The sequence below is a fragment of the Bipolaris victoriae genome, assembly GCF_000527765.1.
Source record: "Bipolaris victoriae FI3 unplaced genomic scaffold scaffold_53, whole genome shotgun sequence".
Taxonomy (NCBI): domain Eukaryota; kingdom Fungi; phylum Ascomycota; class Dothideomycetes; order Pleosporales; family Pleosporaceae; genus Bipolaris; species Bipolaris victoriae.
In genome coordinates, this window is record NW_014575339.1 from 114,700 (window position 1) to 130,311 (window position 15,612).

Sequence of the window (15,612 nt, forward strand, 5' to 3'; positions counted from 1 at the left end):
ATCGTGTTGCATGGCTACTATTTTCCTTTTGTTTTTGTTTGCCTTGCTGCACATGGACACGCTTTCCCGTCAAGATTCCGTACCAGAATTCAACAAGGGGGCCAGGGCGACGACATTCCGGGATATACGAGGGAAGGCACATGCATGCAGGTATTTGATATGCAAGGTAAGCGAGGGACAACGTGGTGTGTTGTGTCGCACCGAGACGCATGTGGATGTGGGAATGTAATTGTGATGTGAAGGCTGTACGCTTTGGGGAGTTGGAATTGCAGAGAATACGGAATTGCAGGGGGGGTATACGAAGGATGGGCGCCAACGAGTCAGGAGAGAGGTCATTTGTTGGGAGAGATAACCGAGCCAACGGACCCTCCCGCTGATCATGTGCTTATGCTGCATGGCAATGTACGAGTGTTCTGGAAAGTACCCCGGGCGTGACGGAAACTTTGGAGTCTTCCAGTTGTAGCATTGTTTGTAGTACATGGTGCCAGCACAAGGGTGGAAAGGATGCTGATCAAGTAGTAACAATTCGATATCATTATCATTAGGCTAAATATCAAAACCCTGAGTACGCAGGACTATTCTCTGTGACTATACCGCATAAACAAGTCTCGGAAGCCTTGCTACTCCCAGTCACCAGCACCGAGATCAATGGTCTTGCCGACCCTCATGTCTTCCATGATGTTCTCAATGCTCCAGGGCTCGTACTTGTATCCCTTGGGGTAGTTGGGCTCGAATTTGTCTTCATCCTTCATGTCGATACCTTCCTTTAGAGACTGAGCACTCTTCTCATAGTTTTCGTAGGCATAGGCCTCTGGGTCATGGCCCCACACCCACTTGGGGAGCTTAGGCGCAGCACGACGTGGGTCCAACTTAACCTTATCCCAATCGGTGTCTTGAAGGAGCTCGGCATTAGAGAAGCCTAACTTTTGAGCGCAAGAGTTGCGAATGAAACTTTGATTGCGAGTCAGTCTCAGTGCAGATGTAATTAGGGGAAACAAAGTAGGCGCTTACCGGAATCGGATGTGGACACGAACAGACTGAGGAATGTTCTCCTTGCCGCCAATCTGGAGACACGAAGCTATTGAGATAGCATCCTCAATTGCTTGTGTTGCGCCGTTTCCAGAGGCCGGGAGATAAGAGTGTGCGGAATCGCCGATTTGAATGACGCGAGCACCAGGGGAGCACCAGCTTGGCTGGGGATTACGCCAAAGCAGTTCAAAGTTGACAATCGTGTTGGGTGGTGTTACTTCGACAAGTTGCTTGAAGATCGGAGCCCACTTGATCGTCTCCATGCCAGGCATGGTGTCCATGCCGTCGAGTACCTCTTGCTTATCGATCGTGTTGCTCCAACTTTCTTTTTCAGTACCAGTAACCTGAAACACTTTAGTTGGGCTTCTCAGCGACGCTTAGTCTGACGCCTACATCGTGGTTCATAATCCAGACCATGACATCTTCACGGGACAGAGTAAGAGCGTATGTGGATGGGCTAGAGCAGGTCAGAATAATCGCATGTTGGGTCGCAAATCACTACGTACCCTAGCCATGTCCTCACGATAGGCTCGTTTCCAGGCATCATCTTGAAGAACTCCTCGACCTCGGGGTCCTTGGCCAAGGCTTCCCTGGGGAAAGCAGCGCGCCACATAGCCCTGCCTGAGGGTTTTGCGCGCACCTGTCCGCCGACCAGCTTCTGACTCTTGGAACCAACACCATCGGCTGCAATCACAACATCTGCCTCATAGCGTTTGCCGTCATCGGTAACGCAGCCACCCTTCCCTGTCTGTTCATCCTCAAAGTAGTCAATGACCCTGCGGTTGAACTCTACAGAGACACCAAGGTTCTCGACTGCGCTCACAAACATCTTGTACACGAGCGGGCGCATCTGGAACTCGCCAGGCGGTGTGTCGGGGTCCAGCCCCTGGGCACGCAGACGGTCCGCGACCTTCTTGGGCCCGATAACAACCTCACCCGAGTGTTTGAAGGTCTCAATCCAGGCATTATGAAGTGATATTTTCTTGTATTCCTTGAGAAGTTCAGGCCAGTGCTTCAAGAACCGTGTCGCGCTGAGGCCCATGAAATACATGTCACCTGAAGTTGATCATAAGCAATATGCTCCACGCTAGACCCCTAGGTGCCTGCTCACCAGCTGTGTTAATGTCGGCATTCCTTTCCAAAACTCGCACATTGTGGCCTTTGCGCGTGCACTCGAGGGCGGCAACTAGTCCAGCAAGACCAGTCCCAACAATCAGGACATCGATGCCAGTCTTGGGATAAGACCCTATTGGCTTCGACTCCATGGTCGAGTCACGGGAGGTGAGTGCGTGAGGCATGATGGCGATTTCTTTCGTAGAGTGTAAAGGGAGGATGAGAGAGGGAGTGTCGTCGAAGCCGACATGAACCCCAACATGCCTGCTTTTCATACACGTCGAATCTTCGCTGTGCTGGCATTGTCCGTTGGGGTACCAGCAAGGGTTGCCGAAGGCCTCTCGGATGTCCGGGTGGTCGGTCAGCTTCAAACATACGTTCTTTTGCGATCGCACGACGACAGTCACGCAATGCAAGCATCAACACCTTTAGTGGCAGATGTCAGGAACGCGGTCTGTTGAGCTTGCGCTACGTCCGATAGTCATGACGCTAACTAGAAACTCCCGGGAGTACTTTACGCCCGTGCATGCAGCGCTATGGTTCCCCACAAACTCCGGAAGCCAAGCTTGTCGACGGTACACTAAGTCAACTCTAAGAAAAGTGGTTTATCAAGCCTCCCATGTAAGATGCAGACGCTTGTCAGATGCTGTGGATCATCGCAGCCTATGATGGTTTGCAGACGATAGGACACCGCCACTCATGTGATTTGAAAGCCGTTTTACATGGCTGGTTTCAACCACCTTCCCTAATGATACCCCTAGTTTTCTATGCATAGCTATTGGAGACGTCATGACATTCAAGCGAGCCGTGTTGCATGTCTTTGCGCGGAACTCAAGGCCGAAGAGACCTACATCTGCCAGAAGGGGACCGGGGTAGGCTCTCAGTACACGACGTGCCACACTCTTGCAGAGTATCAAGGCATGACTTAGTACACAACATGGCGCCCCAAAATGGATTGTGACACTTGTATGGAAAATCTTGACAATATAAAGCCTCGCCGAGGAGAGTACAGCAGCGTGACCATGTTTCCAATACCCAATAGGAGGGTTTTTTGCAGATAGCAAGGCTGTCTTTTGGGGGCAAAAGGTCGTGGCTTTCTCGCAAAAAGTAGGGTAACAGGGGGTCGGCTGGTAGAATGATGTTTCGTCACTCGCATCTAGTCCTCGTGGCTATGCTTGGCTGGTCTGGTACGTTCACATCCAAGCATCAGCGCTTAGTCCATGACGATCTCTATTCTCTTTGGGCCCACCCAGACATCCTGGACCTAATCTGAACCATCTCAACGTGTCATAAGTCGGTGTTCGTCAGCACCGACCTTGACATTTTCCATTGCTCGGGGGTATCAGGATGTCGAGTAGGCAAGGATGTTGTTGTCGTGGGGTCCTGACCAAATATTGGCTCGGCATATTTCCATCGATGTCCATTGGACAGCATGATGTCTGTCCCTCGAAGCGAAACTTAGGCCATATCGGTGATGCCTATGTTCACGCCGATGGATGTAGGGTCATGGATCGTCTCATCCCACTATCAGTCCCTGTATGCTCGTACATAAAGCACGTCCTGGGGAGCCGGAGAACAGATTGTGTACCTGACAACTGTGGTGTGATATCTACCAGGCTTCTCACGCATCTTTGGTCGTTGTCAGTGTGTCCTCATTTACTTCCCGTTCTCGTACCTGTTTTCGTTCTCGAGGCTTGGCTACCGGCTGTCGACGCCTACCATATTTGACCCATACCTTTCGACACTCTCCTTAATCACACTTGCGTTACCGACATGCATTCTTTCACGGTGTATGCGCTTGGCGTGGCAGTTGCTGGCCTTGTCGTATACGCTGTATTGGACGCTGTCGCCAAGTACGACAAGCGATACAATGTTCAGAACATGCCTGGACCACGGCTGGTCCCGTGGATTGGTCGTATTCACGACCTTCCCATCGAGTTTATGTGGCTGAAGTTCAAGGAGTGGTCGGACATGTATGGCCCCATCTACCGGACCAAGATGTTAGGCGACAACTTTGTCATAATCTCAGACGAAAAGCTTGCCGAGGAAATGCTGGTGAAGAAAGCCAAGGTGTATTCAGACCGACCTGAGATCAAGTCGTTGTTCGATGCGAAGAGCACATATGGTTCCATGGAGTATCTGCCCCTTATGGGCAAGAATCGTACGTTGACCCCTAGCGGGCGAAGGATGAATCGGACTGACAAGACAATAGAGTACTGGGCTCGTCAGCGAAAGTTTACACACTCTTACCTGACCGGCGCAACCAATGTGCAGTACAATGGTATCATGGAGTTCGAGGCCAAGCGATGGATGGCCAGGCTTTTGGAGAACCCCGATGACTTCTCTGCCTCCCTCGAGGACATGTGCTCCAAGGTCATGTGCCAACTGACATGGGATGATGCCTCACTTAGTACCCCTCTTACCCCTAGCGCGTGGGGTCTGCTTACACAAATGTCCCCTGCCGGTCCAATCACCAACGTTCTTACTCCTCTTTGGGACTACTTGCCCGAGCCCATCAACCCGTGGAAGATTCGTGAGCGTAAGCGCCATGACGACCAACAAGCCTTTTTCATGGAATGCCTACAGAACACTAGGAGGAAGATGGAGAAGGGCCAACAACGAGCCTGCTTCACCAAGAACTACCTTGAGACTGCCGAAAAGTCAAACATCTCTGGCGATTATGAGGCCTCGTGTGTCATTGGAATGATGGCGCTCGTTGGCATCTTTACTGTTACCGGTCCTATTTACTACTTCTTGATCAGCATGGTTCACCACCCAGAGTGGCAGGTCAAGTGCCAGAATGAGATTGATCGTGTTTGCGGTCACAAGCCTCCTTCTGTTGCTGACTTGCCAAACCTTCCCATCTTGCGCGCGTGTATCAAGGAGACAATGAGGTGGAAGCCCACTGTTCCAACTGGTATGTCAGTTCGCTTAAGTTGACTGCATTTGCACTAACCGGGAAAATAGGCGTTGCGCATGAGGCTGAAGCAGACGATTGGTTCCATGGTTACTTTATCCCCAAGGGTACGCGCATCCTCCCTCTTGACTATGCCTTTCTCCGCAACCCTGTCAAGTACCCTGAGCCTGAAGAGTTCCGTCCCGAGCGGTGGTTGGAGCCCGAGTGGCCTACGTTCCAAGCGCCATTGACCAAGTACCCTGACATTGTGGGCATGACGTCCTTTGGGTGGGGTCAGCGTCAATGTCTAGGTATGTCCATTACTCGGGACGAGACGGTGACAGGTTGCGGAGCGCTCATGTGGGCCTTCAACCTGAAACGCAAGATCGACCCTGTCTCGGGCCAAGAGATCGAGGTACCCCTCAACAAGTCCAACTCGCTTCTCATCATCAAGCCAGACCCATGGGAGATGGCCTTTGAGCCGAGAAGCGCAGAACGTAAGCAAGAGGTGATTCAATTGTGGGCAGAGGCTGAGGCCAAGGATAAGGCGGAACGCGCCGAGTTTGCGCGACAGGCTGAGATGGAGCAGGTTTTGGGGCAACCTTAGATATTGTTTGATACCCGTGTACTGAAGCTGTTGAAGGGTGCAGCAGTGTGGCTGGGCGTTTGTAAACCATGGTTTCCTTTGTTTTATTTTAGTGCAGCGGCACATATTTCCTTTGTCGTCATAATAGGTAGCTATAATGCATCTCTTTGACCCCTGTACTAAAGCTGGTGTTGATGGTTTTTTGTGTCCCGAAATTCGAAAGAGTAGAAAAGGCCGTGGCATGGCTAATTTTGACAAGCGCGAGTGGTGTTAGATATGTAGAGCGTCCGGCGACTCGTATTCGCAGTGAGGAGCCGGCCACGGGGCGCTATGCTGGGCTGAGCTGAGCTGAACATGGCGCGCTCTGCCAGCCCAGAGACTATGGTGCTGGACATCCGTGTCCGGTGCGATCAGAGGGCGAAGACGAATGCGGAGCTCCGTAATTACGTAGCGGAGTGAAGGATCAGGGCGCATGAGGATGCATGCAGACTACGTCTGCCCTGACATGGAATACTCCAGTTACCCCTCTATTGACGGCGCCAAGAAGCATCATGTGACTGCTCTGCGAGCTATGGTGTTCTGTAATAGGCGGCTAACTTATGCCCCTCCATCCGCCCTTGGTCTTTTAAAAGCTGCCCCTCATCACTTTGTTCAACAACACTCCATCCTCACACACACTTGTTTGCACATACAAATCCTATTCCCATCAAAATGTCCAACCCCCGTGTTTTCTTCGACGTCAGCATTGGCGGCCAGCCCGCTGGCAGGATCGTCATGGAGCTCTACGCAGACAAGGTCCCCAAGGTGAGTACCCCGCCGTCAGAATCTGCACCATCGCTCTTGTTTTGTCTTTTCAAGCGCTCCAAGTAGTGAACCACCAGCTAACCACCATTGACAGACTGCTGAGAACTTCCGCGCCCTCTGCACCGGTGAGAAGGGTACCGGCAAGTCTGGAAAGCCCCTCCACTACGAGGGCTCCGTCTTCCACCGCGTCATCCCCCAGTTCATGCTTCAGGGTGGTGACTTCACCCGCGGCAACGTACGTAATTGCTATAACCGAGTCTATCAACGAAGAGCAGCTGGCTGACGTAGCGCAGGGCACCGGTGGTGAGAGCATCTACGGCGAGAAGTTCGAGGACGAGAACTTCAACCTAAGGCACACTGGACCCGGTGTTCTCTCCATGGCCAACGCTGGACCTGGTATGTTTACAATGTTATGTATGCGCGGGCAGGGCAAGCTAACCAAGTCGTCTAGGTACCAACGGTAGCCAGTTCTTCATCTGCACTGTCAAGACCTCATGGCTGGACGGCAAGCACGTCGTCTTCGGCCAGGTTGTCGAGGGCATGGACGTTGTCCAGGCTGTTGAGAAGGTTGGCTCTCAAACTGGCAAGACCAGCAAGGAAGTCAAGATTGAGAAGTCCGGCCAGCTGTAAATGCTTGGCCTAGCTGCCAAGTCTGACTTTGGGTGATGCGAGCGGATCGACGATGACGACGATTGACGATATCAACAAGTCAATGAGCGGCACTGGTCAGTCGTAGTACCAAGCTGGGAAATGATATAGACTCTTGCGCGCAATGTTTCTCCCATGATTGTACTTGCTGTGATGTATTTGTGTGCAATGTGAAGATTGTCTTGAGAGGTGATTTCCGGTTTTTTCATTTGTCGCCGGCAGTTGGAGCAAAGGTGGGGCTTGCATGGACGGATTGGACAGACGGGTACCGGCTCCGCCTCACTCGGACGGGTATGGGAAGGGTTCAAGCGGAGTGATGGAGGGCGTGTCTTAGTAATTAGACAGATGGCCATGTACATTTACTAGATACGTACGTACTGTGCTTTGATGGTAGAAACATGGCATGGTGGGGGCTTTGGTGATTGCCGTTTCTGGAAGGGCAGCAAAACGTCTAGAAGGCTTGGGGGCACGTAACTGAAGCGCTGGCAGTGCGCTTAGCCCAAATAGAAGAGAAAGTGGAAAAAGATGGATACAGGGGCGCAAACATGGAACAAGCCTACCAAAGAAGCCAGTCTTTTATCGATGCCTGACTCGGCATCTTGATTGTGAGTTGTGAAGTTTGATTAGAGCAAATTTTCCAGACATGACGTGTGAATTGGATTATGAGTTGTTGTCCATGTTGTTGTCGTTGCGTCGTGCTTGTTCTTCTTCAAAGCCACCACGTACCCCGCCTTGATTGGCTCCACAATTCGTGCAGCCAGGTAACCTTTTCATCCTGGGGTAGAATGTAGAACGGAAAAAAGGAAGAAAAAAAGGATAGAGAAGAGGCTGCAAAGTGATGCAATTAAACAGTACGGGTGGCGCAGAGAAAGAAAAGGTGTGTGGGGATACATTTATCGTATAATCACGTGTGGTGCGCCAGGTTGCCACACAGCAAGCCGCAGAGTAACCAACGACGCTGGCATTCGACAAGCAAGAATGGCGCGAGTGATGCCCAACGGCTTCCTTGTGCCAGGGCCCTGCAATGTTGTCGCTCACCATCTTCGATCTCCGTGACGATCATGTTCACTCACCCGTCGTGGGGGATTTCAGTCACTGGGCAATGGGTCAGGCAGCTAGCGGCCGTAGTTGGATGGGAGGCTGGTCCTTGTCAAGGCAGCGTCCAGCCTCGTTGCGTCAGAGAGGCGGTTGCATACTCGGCCGCGACCCAAGGGATATACAATTGCAAGCCGACGGCTGCCGCAAGATACCGTATAGGACATACATACATACATACATACTTGGATATCGCGCATACTACATAGTACGTACAAACATATGTAATACAAGAGCGTGGGATATGACGTCGGCATCGGAGTCGACATGATGGCTAAATGCCACACAGCGGAAGAGTCTCGCCATTGTCTGCTGACAACCGGGACAGGGCATGGAGAAACAGCATGAAATATCGATACACGTGGGAGGATCAGCCACCAAGGAGCGTCCCGTAAGTGCCCGGATCCGATGGGCGACCGGGAGCTCGTCTCGCAACAGCCAGTGCGGTTCCGAACATGGGGAGTGCTGGTGCTTCTGTCGGCTGTGTCGCCGCGGAGTGCTTGCTGGGCGAGATTGTTTCCTCTTTGTTTCAACGGTAGGCGAGAGTTGCGGATGGTGCAGACGGCGCAGGAAGCGTCGCGGTTTGGCAATGGAGCACTCAATTGCACTCGGCCGGTTGTCATGGCGCGCGTGGGCGTTGGACAAGGTTGGTGGAGGAGGGTCAGCGGACGACGGCGATTCGCCGAGGATGCTGCAGCGGACCCGATGCAGGCAAAGTCAGATGGCCTAGGAGGTCTAGATGGTTGCCAACGGCGCTGACGATTAGCTGCAAGCAGCCAAGGCCCATTGAGCGTGTGCAGCGCGCTGCGCGCTGCGCGCAGGTTGCAGTGCTTCGCAGCCATCTTGGTTGACGCTGATCGACCGCATTGGGAACGATCAACCGGCCTCGAGGCATCCAGAACCCCGCGAGCACACCACTACTCTCCCTCTCTCACCCACCCCCATCCTCCCTCATCCCACCCACGCACGCTATGCGCTGCGCCTCCATTCGTGCTGCTCTCTCACCCACAGGCTGCACTTTGTATTAATCCCCCCTCTCGGCCCTTGCGCCCGCCTTGTGCCAGGTCACCCTTTCGTCAGCTGTCTCAGATCGCTGCGCCGCCTGCTTCACCCCAGGCCCCAGTCTCTCGTAGTCTATGTATACGCTTGTCTGCGTTGCACTATAACGCCATTCAAACACACAATAAACCATCTATTCACACTCTCCGCCTCTGCTCCCGAGTATCCCTTTGATCGCGTGGCTGTCGACACGTCACATCCCATACACACACACACACACACACCGCACACACATCACGTCATGGCGCCATCCGGGCATTGGCGACAGTATCAGTCCAGCAACAGTACCACTTCAGGTCGCAGTGAACACAGCGACCGTTCCTACGAAACAGCCCCAACAGAGTACAGCGGCCGGAGACCGTCTCTGGCCTACAGCGAAACATGTCATGGCCGTATACAAGGACGCTATCAGGAACATGATTACGCTACGCCTCGATATCAAGTCGAACCTTACCAGCAGTTTCCTCCACGCTCATCAGTCGACACATATGCATCGACATCAGAAGAGGATCTCGCCGATGATTTCGAAGGCATGCCCGACTACGATGTTCCCGTATATCGTCACGAGCCGCTGGGCGGCGATGCCATTCCCACCACACCCCGCGACTTTGGAGAGCTCTTCCCCACGTCAAAACGCATATCAATACGACACGACGACTCGACAATTGATGGAAACATGAACCTGAGGGTGGACACACAGGTCGAGGATCGATCACACCGAAAACAGAGCTACACTCTGTTCCATCTCCGCATGCAGGACCTTCGCACCCGTCAATTCTCGCTTCGTCGCTACTGCAGAGACTCTGGCCGTGAGGTTTGCCACTCAACACGCAAGTACCAGAAGCCCGCCACCGAGATGCGGCCAGTGCTGCAGCGTGCCAGCACAGCCCTCGCTAGCCTTGTCAAATCCGAATCCCGCCCCTCGACATCAGCTGGCCTGAAGCGAGCAGACTCGGGATATGACTCAATGCACCACATTACTCGCCGCGACGACGATGATGATGACGACGACGAGCTAGTTGAGTCACGTCCCAAAACCGTGGGCTACTCCAAAGGCCGGGCACTGATTCCGACGAATACCATTAAGCTCGAGTTTTCCAACTACGCCCACATTGATGTTAAGAGACGTGGCGCCAAGTCTTACAAGAAGTATGCGTTTGAATACTGGGGCAACGACTATTCGTGGAAACGCATCATTAAGAAAGAAGGCCAGCAAGAATCCATTTCCTACTACTTGGTCCGCGACGACAACGACAAGGAGCCGCTCGCTCACATCTGTCCTGTGCGCGTGACACCCAGCGAAGCGCATGAGGAGGCTGCGAGGGGTGGCTGGGTGCCCCCGTGCTATATGCGCATCACCGATGAGCGGATCCTGAGCTCCGACTCGGACATATCTGAGTAAGTCACAAACGACGACCCCGCCGCTACGACAGGCAGCAAGCTAACATTGATAAACTAGTGTTGTGGTTGCAACGGGTCTAATGGCACTTGTGGATGACTGCATCAAGCGACGTTTTCACTCGAAGCAGACTACGCACATGCACATTCCGCTGCTGCGCAACTCATCGTTCAAGATGGCCAATTTGGAGTACATTGGACCCAGGCGGTTGATTGATGAAGTCTTCAACCGCAAGCAGCACGACGGTAGCACAGCCAAGAGACCACCACCACCGGCGGCTGTGCGTCGTGTCGCGACGTGAGGTGTTGGCCTGGTTGATTTGCTTCACATTTGTTCATTCGAGGCCCGCTGCGTTGGCGCATATCCCTGCAACCGTAGGGTAGACGCATCATCTAATGGTACACGTACGACGGAGCTGTCAGAACTGTTCTGTTGGGACAGGATCCGATGGACAGCAGTCGTTGTTACAGGGCTGGTTGTCGATTTTCTTTTGTGCTTATTTTTGTCTTGTTTGATGTTTGGTATGCGCATGGTTTCTTTGACCACGGCACGGATTGCGTCATGAGTTTGCTGCATTTGTTGAGCGTGGGTTTCACAGGATACCATTCCCGCCAGGGACTTGAGCACGTTGAGACGATTGTCGAGTTATGTCTTCTTTTTTTCTTGGTTACGAAGAGCCACTCTATTCCTCGGATCGATACATGTTTTGGATCCACGTTACGATACCACCATTTATTTGGAACGAATAATGAAACTAGGGCCCGTTGCCCTCTGCTATTTTTGGTCCAATGCCCGCCACGTGTGAGACTGTTCTGTTTTGTTTTCTGTATTGCTGGCGTCTGGATTATGCAGGGCACGCCCCCTAGGGTCGCAGTGAGGCTTTTGCACGCCCGCATGCGCTGAAGTGTAGACTGATAGTACACCTCCGTTGTGATGTTTGCTTACGCGTCGGGCTGGAGAGGCTGCATTGATGCGGAGTGAGGCTTCGGTGCCGGCTGAACAGTCTCGACAGGCGTGTGGTGGGAGTTGTAGCACCTCGCACCAGGTGTCACGGGCAAGGTGTAAAGCGGATCGCCAAGGACTGCGATGGCACAACGCAAGGCTTCGGATACATGTTGACTTTTTGCTTTCACGATGATTGCACCGGACAGAGGGCAAACAGCCAAGCAGGTACCCGTTTACCTCTGTTGCCATGTGACAGCTGATTTCCGTGGGCACCATGCATGTCATGCCAAGCCAGTAAGTGCGAACCGCTCCGTCTCTCCATATGCAAGTCGTCGTTAGACGCCGTCCGCCGTCACCAAAGCACCCGCCACCCGCCTCACAATCCCCCATCCCATGTCTGCCCGTCGCTGCCCGCTCACCTTTGCCCCCAGGCCATATTGTTCATGTCGCTGAGAATCTTCGGCTTATGATATCATGGCTGCCCTCTATGCCGACGACCGTGACGGGGGTTCTGGCTACTGCTGCATGGTGAGCTGGCTTCCCACTAGCATCATGCCTTGCAGCCATGTGCATACGCAATGGAATTCTCTTGGGCTCCAGTTCCAGAATAACCCTCACCAAACCCCCCAAACTGACAGCTTTTCAAACGGGCGTACGCTGCATGCAGCCCTTGCCCCATTCAGGGTACTGCCAACCGCGCTCTCCACGGCCATGGTTGCTCACCTGAGCTGTACCCACGCAATCCATCAACTCTCCGCATGCAGGATTCGGCTGCGCTTCGCCTTAGCCATGTTCTTGGTTCTCGCATACCCCATCGGCCCGCTCTAGAGGGCGCCTCTCGACCCAATGGCTTGGGTTTCGTTGAGCGGGTGCAAAAAAGTTCGCTGTGCCCCCGTTGAACCAGCTGGCTCTCGACGGCTCCTGGCAGTTGTGTGTGCATCACAGACTAGAAGAGAGTATGACTGACGAAGCAGCTTGCCGCTCATCTCTGTTACTCACTGCTGCCACCGCCTGTCGCTCTGCTACTCATCGAGCCTCTGTCTCCATGTCGGCCGGGTTATAAGTAGCCCTTTTTTGATAACTTCTCCGAGCATCGCTCAGCCCTGGTGTATCAAACTTTCCTTCCCCCACACTCTGTCCATCCTCTTGTTCACAAAGCATTGCTCCCTCTTCTTGCTTTCTTTCACGTGCCTCTTATCACGCCTGTTCCAACTGATACTCCTGCTGCCTACAATGACGAGCCCGGATTCGTGGTCACAACGCCTTCGAGGTTGGTATTCCATTTACCCCCCACTCTACCTGTTGCATTGCACACACACACAGTCGTCTGTTAACATGCCTGCTCAGAGCATTGCCTGGTCCGCGGTATACCAGAGCCAACTTATACGGATCTTTCGGATCGCCGAGGTACGGCGGCCCTTCTTACCCACCTTCTCCTGAAAATTTGCAGCACCACCATATTTCTACTTCAGCATCCACCCCTCAGCTTGTTAAGAGAATCAACTAACACCCCAGGCCAGGAGGCCGAACTGCATGGACCACCATGGTCTCTGTCAGCGGTACCAATTACCAAGCTCGCTTCTGGTACGATGGCGACTATCTTTCTCAGGCAAAAGAAGACTGCTCCGAGGTTGCGCTCAGGACGATTACTGGATATATGAATTCTGCGCAGATGCCGCCGCCAGCAAGCCACTATCGTAGCTTGGGCACGCAGATGAATCAGAGTATTACTTCTTGAACGATGGCTGTGACTCGACTGAGCTATGTTTGCTCGGACTCATTGAAATTGGCGCGAAAGATTGAATCAAGTTGATGGGAATTGGGAATATCCAACGCTCGAGTCACAATTTTTTGTGATCGACAATAGTCACTCCTTTTTTGTTTGTTGTTTTTTATGTTGTTATCATTTGGAAGCTGGTGGTCATAGTGGCTTATCGACGTTGTTAACTTGATTTTCTTTTGCTTGGGTTAAGGTAGGAGAAGGGGGGAAACGGGATATGGGGCAATGGGGGGAAACCGGGCCGGGAGGTAAAATTCGTATTTCGAAATGTACTTGCATTCATTTATTTCGCAGTTTGGCTACTTAGCGGCTTGTCACTCGTCTGCCCTGCGTTTGTATCAATACTGTATTCCTTTTCAAGCATGGTTTGATTGCTAAATGTCTATCTGTTTCTAACAGGTGTTGTTGAACTGTGATGGACACATGATGATTGTGATGGGAAGAGCCTCATCTCACTCACCTTTGCGTATCCCTACCCCAGCGCGTGGATGAACCACCACTAACCCACACAACCCTCGGACGAAAGCAAAAACCCTCGCGCAAGCCGCCCAGCCCCAAGATCCGCGCAACCGCCCCACGCCCCCCCTCCCCCAAAAACGCCGAAAGCGGAGGGAAAGAAAAAAAAAAGGACCAGATACTTGCCTTTCCTAGCCCAAACACACACAAACTCCTGTCCTTACCTTCTTTAACCCGCTGCCCGTCACATCACCCTTTGCCCGCTGGCCAACCGGATCAAAACCACTCCGACCACCCCCCAAGCCCCAGTCAAGTGAAGTCAAGTCAAGCCAAGGAAATTTAGCCCCACGCGTTTCCTTTTGTCCCACACCCCCCTTTTCTCGGGGACTCGAGTAGTAGTAAGGATGAAATATGCGGGATAGGGATTTGGGATGCGTGGCTGGGTTACATTGGGTACAGTTGGGTTGTAAGCGAGGGAGATGCGCCAAGGAGTGGGGAGTTTGGATATGGTGTGGCTTGGGGAGAGGGATTGAGCGATTGAGGGATTGCGTGGATGTGTGTATGTGGGGGGAGGGAGGAGGAGGAAGGAGGAGATTGTGATCTTACTGTATCAGAGTGCGGTACTATGTGAGTAGGGGAAGATGACGGCTTCACTGTGTCTAATCGTATTATGGTGTGGGCAGAGAGACCCAAAGGTAGTGAGCTTCACTCTCTGCTCCCTCACAGCCTTGCGCGCAGAGAGGCATCTTCAGCCTGGACAGTTCTAGAAGCGTGTCTACTAGGATGATTGTGCAGGCCAGAGACGGGGGGAATTGCTATCCGAATGCGAGTGATAAGCAGGGTCGTCATATGATTGATCAGAGTGACACATGACTGGCAGTTTTGGCCCCCCTTGGCTCTGCGTTTCAATGGGGCTCGCTGACGCCAGTGAGAGCACACGCGTTCCAGGGGTGTCGCCGAATGGCTTCATGGTTCCCGAGGAGATTAGAGGAATTTCTCTTCGTGTAGAAGCTCTAGTCCTGTATCGATACGATGTTGGCTATTGATGCGTGGATAGAGTGGTATCACTGTATCATGGATGCATGGGTGGAAAGCAGTGTAACTGTTGCATTTTGCTAGCTGACGCCTCCAGACCGGCAGACGCAAATCTGAGGCGCATGACTACGAAGGATTTCACTGAGACTAGGCATACAGAAAATGTGAACATTTCCGAAAAAGCAAGTCATAAATACGAAGTCATGTACCGAGCTACATAGTATACTTTCAGAGACTTCGTGTTCCAGTGGGTACTATATGTAATGCTGTCTCCTTACTCATTCACCCGCTGTCTCCATGCACTGATGCAGATCTTCGGGACAATTCACTCTCCGAACTTAACCCAGCCTTCCCTTTTCCTCCTCAGCGCTTTTTGAACAGTCTGTATTGACATCGATACCCTTGCCTTCCGAGGACCAGCTCACTTGCTGGTCTCTTGCAAAGAAGTTGCCGGATTGGCTCACTCGATCTCTCGCCTAAACACAGACGACCGCTTACGTCTCCAACAATCTTACTCGCTTGTCACGACCGATCCTTTGCCTGCCATGCAGCACCTATTACCGCAACGGACTGCATCTCGCAGTGGCTAGACACGGCTGAGGATAGAGGATAACCGCAATACGGATGACTGTCCAACGCGACGGGCTTACTTGATAGAGACGCTCTGGAGGCTCGGGTGTCACGGAAACGCATTTTTCTATCTCGCCAAGGACTATCTGCGCTCACTCCCAAGTCAGCCACACCGAGGACGGCTGCATTCTGTACAG

At 52.6% G+C, this 15,612-nt stretch overlaps 7 protein-coding genes across 7 annotated transcripts; 6 read left to right on the top strand and 1 right to left on the bottom strand.

Moving 5' to 3' along the window:
• Nucleotides 1-620: 620 nt before the first annotated feature.
• On the bottom strand, nucleotides 621-2,327 carry COCVIDRAFT_27524 (hypothetical protein; the record flags this gene model as incomplete). Its single annotated transcript, XM_014700136.1, has 5 exons — nucleotides 621-951; nucleotides 1,012-1,373; nucleotides 1,423-1,486; nucleotides 1,536-2,085; nucleotides 2,141-2,327. The coding sequence occupies 5 exons, from the start codon at nucleotides 2,325-2,327 to the stop codon at nucleotides 621-623; spliced, it is 1,494 nt and encodes a 497-aa protein (XP_014555622.1).
• Nucleotides 2,328-3,915: 1,588 nt separating this feature from the next.
• Nucleotides 3,916-5,645, top strand: COCVIDRAFT_27525 (hypothetical protein; the record flags this gene model as incomplete). Its single annotated transcript, XM_014700137.1, has 3 exons — nucleotides 3,916-4,303; nucleotides 4,355-5,059; nucleotides 5,110-5,645. The coding sequence occupies 3 exons, from the start codon at nucleotides 3,916-3,918 to the stop codon at nucleotides 5,643-5,645; spliced, it is 1,629 nt and encodes a 542-aa protein (XP_014555623.1).
• A 690-nt stretch (nucleotides 5,646-6,335) lies between these two features.
• On the top strand, nucleotides 6,336-7,058 carry COCVIDRAFT_102007 (hypothetical protein; the record flags this gene model as incomplete). The annotated part of the gene is made up of 4 exons (XM_014700138.1): nucleotides 6,336-6,428; nucleotides 6,523-6,663; nucleotides 6,722-6,824; nucleotides 6,880-7,058. 4 exons carry the CDS (start codon nucleotides 6,336-6,338, stop codon nucleotides 7,056-7,058), a joined length of 516 nt encoding a protein of 171 aa, XP_014555624.1.
• A 1,444-nt stretch (nucleotides 7,059-8,502) lies between these two features.
• COCVIDRAFT_38666 (hypothetical protein) lies at nucleotides 8,503-8,930 on the top strand (the record flags this gene model as incomplete). Its single annotated transcript, XM_014700139.1, has 2 exons — nucleotides 8,503-8,617; nucleotides 8,746-8,930. The coding sequence occupies 2 exons, from the start codon at nucleotides 8,503-8,505 to the stop codon at nucleotides 8,928-8,930; spliced, it is 300 nt and encodes a 99-aa protein (XP_014555625.1).
• A 541-nt stretch (nucleotides 8,931-9,471) lies between these two features.
• On the top strand, nucleotides 9,472-10,930 carry COCVIDRAFT_38667 (hypothetical protein; the record flags this gene model as incomplete). Its single annotated transcript, XM_014700140.1, has 2 exons — nucleotides 9,472-10,628; nucleotides 10,690-10,930. The coding sequence occupies 2 exons, from the start codon at nucleotides 9,472-9,474 to the stop codon at nucleotides 10,928-10,930; spliced, it is 1,398 nt and encodes a 465-aa protein (XP_014555626.1).
• A 1,877-nt stretch (nucleotides 10,931-12,807) lies between these two features.
• On the top strand, nucleotides 12,808-13,312 carry COCVIDRAFT_101961 (hypothetical protein; the record flags this gene model as incomplete). The annotated part of the gene is made up of 3 exons (XM_014700141.1): nucleotides 12,808-12,844; nucleotides 12,922-12,981; nucleotides 13,095-13,312. The coding sequence occupies 3 exons, from the start codon at nucleotides 12,808-12,810 to the stop codon at nucleotides 13,310-13,312; spliced, it is 315 nt and encodes a 104-aa protein (XP_014555627.1).
• Nucleotides 13,313-13,883: 571 nt separating this feature from the next.
• COCVIDRAFT_101927 (hypothetical protein) lies at nucleotides 13,884-14,153 on the top strand (the record flags this gene model as incomplete). Its single annotated transcript, XM_014700142.1, has 1 exon — nucleotides 13,884-14,153. A coding segment is annotated over one exon (270 nt), but the record flags the coding sequence as incomplete, so codon positions are not given.
• Nucleotides 14,154-15,612: the final 1,459 nt, after the last annotated feature.